At 46.1% G+C, this 9,121-nt stretch overlaps 1 protein-coding gene across 3 annotated transcripts in view; it reads left to right on the forward strand.

Annotated features, from left to right (window-relative positions):
• Positions 1 to 9,121, forward strand: part of STIM1 (stromal interaction molecule 1) — a 175,465-nt gene that overhangs the window by 72,006 nt on the left and 94,338 nt on the right. For all 3 annotated transcript variants that reach the window (XM_019524620.1, XM_019524621.1, XM_019524622.1), the window contains exon 3: positions 957 to 1,087. In XM_019524620.1, coding sequence (XP_019380165.1) covers positions 957 to 1,087 — 131 coding nt within the window. The remainder of the gene's footprint in view (positions 1 to 956; positions 1,088 to 9,121) is intronic.

Raw genomic sequence — 9,121 nt, forward strand, 5'->3', positions numbered from 1 at the left:
TCCTGCCAGTACCCTTGTCTCTCTTTGGAAGAACCGCCTTCGAGATGGAGGGGAGCCTTGGCTTTCCTGCTGAGACTTTTAGCAGGGAGGCTAATTGTGATGGTGTTTTTTTATGATGTTCACACTTGTCCATTGGCAACTGAGCTAAGACCTATCAGACTCATTTCACAGAAGCCCCAGAACAGCAATCAGATGATAAAACCTTTCACATCCTTAACAGTCTAGAGTAACTTTGGTCCAGGTACTTGTTAGGTGAAAATATCTTTATGCTACCCAGATGCTTGTTTCTAAAAACTTGTAAAGCCTCCTATAAGCATGGTACCTGGGCTTTTGTGTCAGCCCTGTTTGCCTGGTAAATGCACAGCACAGGTTCAGGTGCTGGTTTTGAACCAGAAGTATCAAGTTCTAAGTGACCAGTTCTGGATGGACTAAAGCACAGTTCCCTGTTAAAGTGTTTGTATGAATCAAAATGAGTTGAATCCCCACCCCCAAATATCCTATTCCTGGATGCTACTGTAGTACAAATAATAGGATCTCCATGCCAAACAGGAAACCCACATGGGGAAATAAATCCAGCATATAAGCAGAAACAACCCCAGAGGTCCCATCCTTGCCAGAGAATACTGACAAGTACATTACTAGGGAGAGCGAAGTTGCATTTCTTGAAGCAGAAAGCCCAGCGCTCATCCCTCAAGCTGATGAGCATTTCCATCTGCTCTGATCTCAGTTGCTGTGTTGGAAGGGGATACAGGCATCGGTCTGTAAGGTGAAGGCCTGGGACTTTGTAAGGTTTGCTGTAATCATAGCCACTTGCCAGTTGTATTTCATGTTTCTGTGCATGAGACACTAAAGTGCCCCAACATTGTCTTGGATGGGCTGCCCCCAGCCACTTCAAATAAATATTTAATGAGAGTGAGATTGAGGCAGCCTAATGCCTGTGTTTTTTCTCCTAACAGAGTTCTGTCGAATCGATAAGCCCTTGTGTCACAATGAAGATGAGCAGCTCAGCTTTGAAGCCGTCCGCAACATCCACAAGCAGATGGATGATGATGCCAATGGCAACGTGGATGTAGAGGAGAGCGATGAGGTTAGTGTCCACTCTTTTCCTTTCCCCCTTCCTTATGCTCTTCTAGAGGTGGGCTACCCTGTTTTGGACAGTGCTACAAGGCAAGGTTTACTAATGACATTTTCTAGCACAGTTGTGCATCAACGAGTGACTATGTGCAGCACTGAACCTGCAGTCCAGCGTGGGCCAGGTGCTCCCTGACAGTAACCTGCTGAACTTTTGTCTTTTGCATTGGTGTCATCACTTCGCTCCAGCGTCTAGGTCAGCTGATTGGATCCGACCTGCAGGCAGGCACCCACCAATTAATTGTATCCAGCCTCACCAGTGGCTGCCCCTGCGGCGCACTGCATGGGCCTGGATGCTTCACCAGAACTCATTGAGTGGCCCTCCGGCTGAACTAATTGCCTGCCCCTATTTTAGGTAGCACCGTGATACAACTAATATTGCATTCCCAGAGGACTTCCCAGCTGCTGGATATTGAAGTTACCACGACTGCTTTCATCTAGCTTGAAAATGCTCCAAATAATCCAGCCTTTTCTCTCCATGTGGGTGCCTAAATATCTCAGCCAGCCCCCGTCATCTCCTGTCTTGATCAATGAAACCTTCTGCTCTGCTCTGTAGGCCCTTGCTGCAACCCTTTTAGTCCATCCCGATGCAGCTGCAAAGACCAAACTGCTTTTCTTGTTAACCCGCTCCCCTCACACTTTCCCTCCAGGTTATTCTACTGCCTCCTGCTTCTTCCCTGCAGCAAATTCAAGCTGCTTCTGACCTTCTGAGGCTTTCTGTGAATCTTCCTGCTTAGCTGACCTTGTTGCTTTGCATTCCCCTTCCAGTGATACCGGTCTCGAGGCTTTGTCTTTTAGTACCACAATGGGCCTTGTCCTGCCTTATGTATGGAGTGAATTCGCAGAGTGCGTTTGCAAGGCCATCTTCCTCCGAAGTCCTGCCTTAAAGCCTGCTTCGGCTATGCCTACAAGAAACGAGCCAATCCCGGTACCTCCTTGAGCTAGCTACCATACAGTTATCTTTGTTCCGTTTAATATTAATTCGCAAGCTCCTCAGGGCAGGAATCACATCTTGAGTGGTATTTTCCCTTAAATTGTATTAGAGTCTTGTGACAGCCTTCTTGAAATGGACATGTGTGGTTATTAGAAAAGGATTATACTGAAAGACTGTGCTTGCTAGCTTATTAAGGAAAGTCTTTCCATGTTATTACACCTCTCATAAACAATTAGGTTTTGTTACTTATTGACCTAACATTTATTTTTTGCTTAAGAGTAAATGCTTAAGAGTAAACGCTTTGGGCTTCAGTTAGTCAGGAGCTACTCTTCTGCGTGCCCATCCATAATTTGTCTGGGAGTTAAAACTCGGCTAAAAGAAAATGACAAGTTACAACATTATCTAGTCCGTGGGCTTCTCTTCTTCTATATCTCCGAATCTTCCACTGTCCAGCGCCTGGGTAATCACAGCAGCTTCTGCCATAAGGAATATGTCTTTGCTGTCACATGTTTTTGCTGGCTGGATGAAAGGGGAGGATATTGGGAGTCAGCAAAGACACTGAGTGAGCTCTCAATTTGAGGCCCAATTGCACATTCCTGTCTGCTGGAACAACTGTTGGATATGAGCCTAAATCCTTCCCTCACACTCTGTGGGCCAAGGACTGTTAGTGATACTGGTTTAGCTTGTCTGGCTCCTTTAGTCCTGTGTCCCTGCCTATTGCCTGGCTATTGGCTTTTTGTACATTAGGAAGGCGACTGCTCAGCAGCTGTTTAGAGTGGAAAGTCAGTCTTTGCAGTGCAGAGCCATGCCATTGTATAGTGTTTAAAGGTCCCTTGCTCCTCACGGAAGCCACACAAGGATTGTATTTTCCAGGCATTCCTATCTGATGCAGGCATTTCAGATGTGATGGTTTATAGGGCAGTCTCTTTAGTTTACTTCTTGGGATGACTTCTCTGATGAAGCTTTGCTAATGAACTCCAGAAATCCTGAAGCCCTGGCAATGAGTTGGTTATCACGTCTGAAGGCTGATTTTTTTTTTCAGCAGAAAAGTAACTAACTCTGCTCTTCCCAGAGTCATTTGTAGGAAGCACTTGGCAATGTATTTTTAAAAGGTGAGAGAGCACACACTCAAAGGCAGACCTATCTTTCTCATCTGATGGGGCCCAGGGGCAAAAGATGAGCGTTAAAGTACACATGCAGGTTTTGTCGGCATAATCAGGGCTAGGGAAAGAGTCCCTAGCCCCCTTCATTGAGAAGGTCCTCTTCCAGACCCACAAATCTCACCTCTGGCTTCCTAGCTGACCTTAGCTGAAGTAAAGCATGAAGAGCAGTGCCTCTCTTATCCACAACTTAACCGTATCAGGCTCATTGCATATCAACAATCCCTTTAAATTGCACCCGGAGACAAAGTGGGAGTCTGTGCAACGCGAAGAAGATTTGAGAAAAATATGACACTTCCTGCGTCAGTCGTCAGTACATTGTCAGACAGCTGCATCTTGCAACAGCTGAGTTCTCGGGCAGGTCTTCCCATGCAGAGTGAATCTAATCTATGACTGACAGATATTGAGTAATGGGTGGCCTTCTACATCTGATCGGAAAGAGAGGCGCTCTCAGCATTGTTAGAAGCAGCTGGGAGCCAGGCAGTGACAGTGAGTTTTGAACTGCTGTCCATTGCATACTGAAGCTATGTACATTTAACTCCTTTTAATCTTTCCTTTTAAGTCAGTCCCTGAATTTAGTTCTGGTTGTTCCTCTCAGATGTCCGTTCTGAAAAGGAGTAGACTATGTTAGTGTTTAGGTCTTGACGTCTTTGGTTCAGAAACTGATAAAAGCAGAGTAAGATATTCATTGCTTTCTTTTTCAGAGCATCTGGTCAGGGGCCCATGTTGTGATCAAGGCTATGAATTTGTAACTGCTCTGGCAGCCAGTGTTTTGGGTCTGTTTAACTTGTTGGGGGGCCCTTTTAGAATAGCTTGCATTATTTGCATGCATGCGCAAATGTTGTTCTATGCAAATACTTGTCTGTGAAAACAATGGCTGTGCCTCTGCCAAAGCACTGCTGTCTCTGTTTGCAACACTTACCTCTATCACTTAGTAGTGTATGCCAGGCCTTACCTAACTAAGGTGACGTAAATCACTGTCATCAGAGAAGACTACAAGGGAATGTCACTGTCAGTAGCTCTTTTTTATGTGAAAAGCTTGCAAGTCCTGTGATCGCTACTAATCTGCTTAAAGCTAGACTTGCCTGTTGACTTATCCTGCATCTTTCAGGCCTACACGATCATTATGAGTTTTTTATACAGTTGATGAAAGGTAATGTTTTCATCACTGGTAGCTGAAGATGTTTGCTGAACGGTCATAAGAATTTACAAAGCCTCAGTAACAGAGCAGTTGTTCTTCCAGCCTTTGAGGTTATTCTAAGAATATGAGCATAATGGCAAAGCATGCCTTGTTTCTGTAAGTGATAGAAAATTATTGTGGGTACAGTCCAGTAGAGCAATGTCAATACGCCTTATCATAGGTTAACCAAAGTAGAGATATAGCACAAGCTTTCATGAGCTGAAGCTCACTTCATCCAATGCTTTATCTCACAAGCTTGTGAGATGTCTACAGCACACACAGATATAGATATATCTACTGTGGTTAGTCCTGTAAAATACAAATCTATGCTGCTTTCTACTTGACGTCAAACTGACATAGCTAACTGTGTCTCTCCACCATTGTATCATGTCAGCAGGAGTAAAGGCTGTGGTTCGATCCTAAGTAGGATCCAGATATCTGTTCCAAGGGTACAGATACCCTTGGTTTCTCCTGTTCTCTGTGGCACGTGGTAGGTTTTGAGGCTGTTGTTCCTCTGTGTCCTCCCCTGGTCAGCGTAGTTCTCTGTCAAGGTGATGCCTGTGCTGCTGCTGTAGCCAGCGTGTGTTGTTTCAGAGTCCTCAGATGTTACACACACTGGTGGCATGGGTTGTTTCACTGGCAAAGGCTCGGCCAGGTTTATTACCTACAAAGCACCAACTCATGCACCTGGCCAGAGGCTTATAAGGTGTTAGCCCCAATGCTTGTGGTAAACCACAGGTATGACTCCAAAATTACTTGCGTCCCATAAGCCTAACACAGATCCCAAAGATTTCAGTCCTGTACACATGGATCAAACAAGTCTGCAGGTTTACATAATAAACCCCAGCACCTCTTCCAAACTACCCTAAGCCTCAGACCTCCTGCTACTAGCAGGTGTGTTCTTGATTCTGTAGCATCACCCTTATCAATCTGCCTTGAACACCCCACTGTCTTGTTAAATCGAGTCTCACAGGCATCCTGGTGGTGTGAGGTCAGCCTTTGGAGAGGCCTGCTTTAGTCAGCCCTCATGTGAGCTGTATATGCATTAATGAATGCTTATATTAATCAGTACTCCAGTGAGGCTTACAGAGGCCATTGGACTTTTTACTCCACGTCCTACTTTGGTATAGGATGCTGGGGCTCACTTTGTGGTGTGTAGGAAGGGCCGGTGTGAGTGGTGGTGTTGACTATTTGAGCATTAATCATAGAATCATACCATCATAGAAGATGAGGGTTGGAAGGGACCTCAGGAGGTTGCATAGAGTCCAGCCCTCTGCTCAAAACAGGACCAGCCCCAACCAGATCATCCCCATGTCGAGCTGAGCCTTAAAAACCTCCAAGGATGGTGATTCCACCACCTCGTTAGGTAACTTGTTCCAGTGCTTCACCACCCTCCTGGAGACAAAGTGACTCATCTTCCCTTGCTGCAACTTGAGACCAGTAAAATATCTAGTAGATAGTTGTTTGTGAATGCAGGGGACTGGAAGGGACAACTTGGGTCATCCAGTCCAGTCCTGTCTGTTGGCGTTTGGCAGAAAGGCAACTGGAAGACTCTCAGCAGTTCACCTCAAGGAACCGGGGTGCCACAGTGATCTACATAAACAGCATCCAGCGTCTGCAACAGGAGCAGGAGCTTGTGTGCTACAGCGAATGTAATAGTGGAGGCCAGGGGAAGCTTGAGTGGCTGCCCCAAGGCAGGGTGTGCTGAAGAGACGCTTAAAGGAAGCGGCCTTGTTCTGCAGTCAGGTGCATTTTGTCTTCAGAACAGGGCCTGGAATTGCTGTCCAGTTGTCTGCTATGCTCCCTGGGGACGTGTTGTCCTGTGCTGTGTGGCAGGAAGAGGACGCAATGTTTGTGGTCACACAGGTGAAGTAAAGCAGCCACACAAGCTTGTGACCCTGTTCTGCAGATTCTTCCCCATACCCAAGAAACGGTGCGTCTGACACAAGTGATGGATGCAGAAACTCTCAATAGGGTTTGGAGGGAACAAGTTGAAGATCGTTCAGGAGCATGTTGGGAATAGCTTTTATCTGCGACCTCTATCTTGGTCATGTTCATGTACTTTGCGTTTTGTTTAGGCTGGCTAGAAAGTGAATCTGAATGAGTCCGTTAGAGGTGCGGGCTGTGGCTGCTTGTTACTAGAGTAGTAGACTGGGTCAGTGCTTTCGGACACGCCTTACCCAGCCATGGTGAGACTTCCCAGTCAGCTGTCAGGCTTTCCCTGGTGCTGGAAAGGCCCTGTTGGGAGTCGGTTGCCTTTCTGCCTTAGCTTTCCCAATTGTCCTGACCTGAACCTCTATTGTCCAAGAAAGTGAGCTCAGCCAGGTATCTGGATTTTCGGGGAGGATTTATACTGTCACCAGATGTACTGCAAGAGTCTCGAGTTTGTCCATCTGGGTTTTTTGCTCAGCAGGTGTAATCATTCCTCGGCTTCCTTCATTTCTGAGCAGGCTGGAGTTGAAATGATGTACGCACACAGAGCAGGCAGCTGCTGCATGCGCTTTCTCGGGAGTGCCAGTGAAACCCAGCCCTCTTGCTTGGCTGAGAATTAGTCCTTGGGAGTTTATTTAGATTGCAGCTCTTCTTTGTGAGATGTAATGGGCACTTTGTTCGGGATTAAAGGGGCCGATTCTTAATAAATAAACAAATAAAAATAAAATCTGCTTAACAGGGATTAACATTTATCGACAGCCTTAAACCATTTCTTTTTTTTTTTTTTTTGGGTGCTGTTGCTCTTTTCTTGTGTGGAGGTGAGTTTTTTATCAAGTTAAAAGATGGTATCTATGACTGCAGTTACAAGGAGAGAACCCTGTTTCCTGTGGGGAAAAATCCCTCTGATTACCAGCCTATTACTGATTTTCATGTTCAGTCAAAAGGTGATTCTAGCTGTGTTTAAGGCCATCTTTGTCTTGTGACTAAACTGAACACATTTCAGCCTGTGGGATGCATTTCCTGTTCAAGCTCGATGCACTGAAACAGCTGCAGGTCTGTCCTCACCAAAGAATACCTCCAACCAAGATTCCTCGTTCCTTAAGTAATTCTTCCCCTCTATTCTGCGCTGGGGAGGCCACATCTGGAGTCCTGTGTCCAGTTTTGGGCCCCCCGCTACAGAAAGGATGTGGACACGTTGGAGAGAGTCCAGCTGAGGGCAGCAAAAATGATTTGGGTGCTGGAGGACATGACCTGTGAGGAGAGGCTGAGGGAAATGGGATGATTTAGTCTGCAAAAGAGAAGACCGAGGAGGGATTTGATAGCAGCTTTCAACTCCCTGCAGGGGGTTGCAAAGAGGATGGAGCTGGCCCATTCTCAGTTGGGGCAAATGACAGGACGAGGAGCAATGGGCTCCAGTTGCAGCAAGAAAAGATGAGGTTGGATATTAGGAAAAACTTTCTCACTAGGTGGGTGGTGAAGCACTGAAACAGGTTACCCAGAGGGGTGGTGGGATCTGCATTCTTGGAGGTTTTGAAGACCCGGGTAGACAAAGCCTTGGCTGGGATGATGTAGATGGGGCTTGTCCTGTTTTGAGCAGAGGAGTTTTACTAGATGTGAGCTCCTGAGGTCCCTTCCAACCCTCCTTCTCTATGATTTCTATGGTTATCAGGATAGCTGAGGACCTCATGGAGAGGTAGATGGGCTTGTCACAGGATTTGGCAGCCCGCTTGTTTAAAATATTAGGGCCCTGTATTTATTGAGGTTATGCAGTTTTATAAATAGCTTCATCATTGTGCATATTTCATAGAGTTCCATGTAGTTGTGTGTGCTTCAATATCTGAAGGCCTCTCTTTTTAAAAAATATCTCTGAAACTGTCGGTTGCAAAGGGAACTCCTTTTGTCAGTGTTGCAGCGATGTCTGTGGGGCCGTAGTTCAGGGAAAATGGGTTGCTTGCCTCAGCTTAATGACTTAGGGTGTTTTTGATGCTTTTGGATAAGATTGACCACTGTGTTATAACCCTTACAGAAATCTTATGCTGTTCGGAGAGCTCCCAGTTTTCCAGAGATGTGGGTATTTTCCTAAAATTGCCAAAATCTTTCAGTTGCTCATTCTGAGACCTGTTTGCTTCCAAAAGGAGATGCACTGCTTCTGGGCCCTGGGATCTATGTGCCTTGTACACGGAGAAGTCCTGTTGCAAGTTTGGAGTTTTGAATGGTTTGCCACAACCCTCTCTTTGTGTCTTACAGTCCTCGTTCAAGCTAGGTTTGACACAGTTAACAGCCTTCTAGCAAGATGTGCTTCTGCTTGTCTTGGTCACTTCTTATAGTGGGAAATCTTGCTTTCAGTCTGTTTCAGTTTTTACCTTGGGCTGCAGAATTATTTTGAAGTTTTGATGACTAATGTAAAACTCAAGTCCCCAGCCAGGATTTGACCTACCGATTTAATGATTTGGTTTATAGTTTCATAGTTTCTAGGGTTGGAAGGGACCTGAGTAGATCATCTAGTCCGAGCCCCTGCCATGGCAGGAAAGAGTACTGGGGTCAAATGACCCCAGCAAGGTGTACTTCCAGCTTCCTCTTAAAGACCCCCAGGGTAGGGGCCAGCACCACTTCCCTTGGAAGTTGGTTCCAGATCCTAGCCACCCTGACCATGAAGTCGCACCTCCTGATGTCTAGTCTAAATCTCCCCTCTGCCAGCTTGTGACCATTATTCCTGGTCACTCCTGGCGGTGCTCAGGGTAACAGGGACTTCCCCAATGCCTGCTGATCCCCCCTGACTAGTTT

The sequence above is a fragment of the Gavialis gangeticus genome, unplaced genomic scaffold (genome assembly GCF_001723915.1).
Source record: "Gavialis gangeticus isolate Ggan-Ray unplaced genomic scaffold, GavGan_comp1, whole genome shotgun sequence".
NCBI lineage: Eukaryota > Metazoa > Chordata > Crocodylia > Gavialidae > Gavialis > Gavialis gangeticus.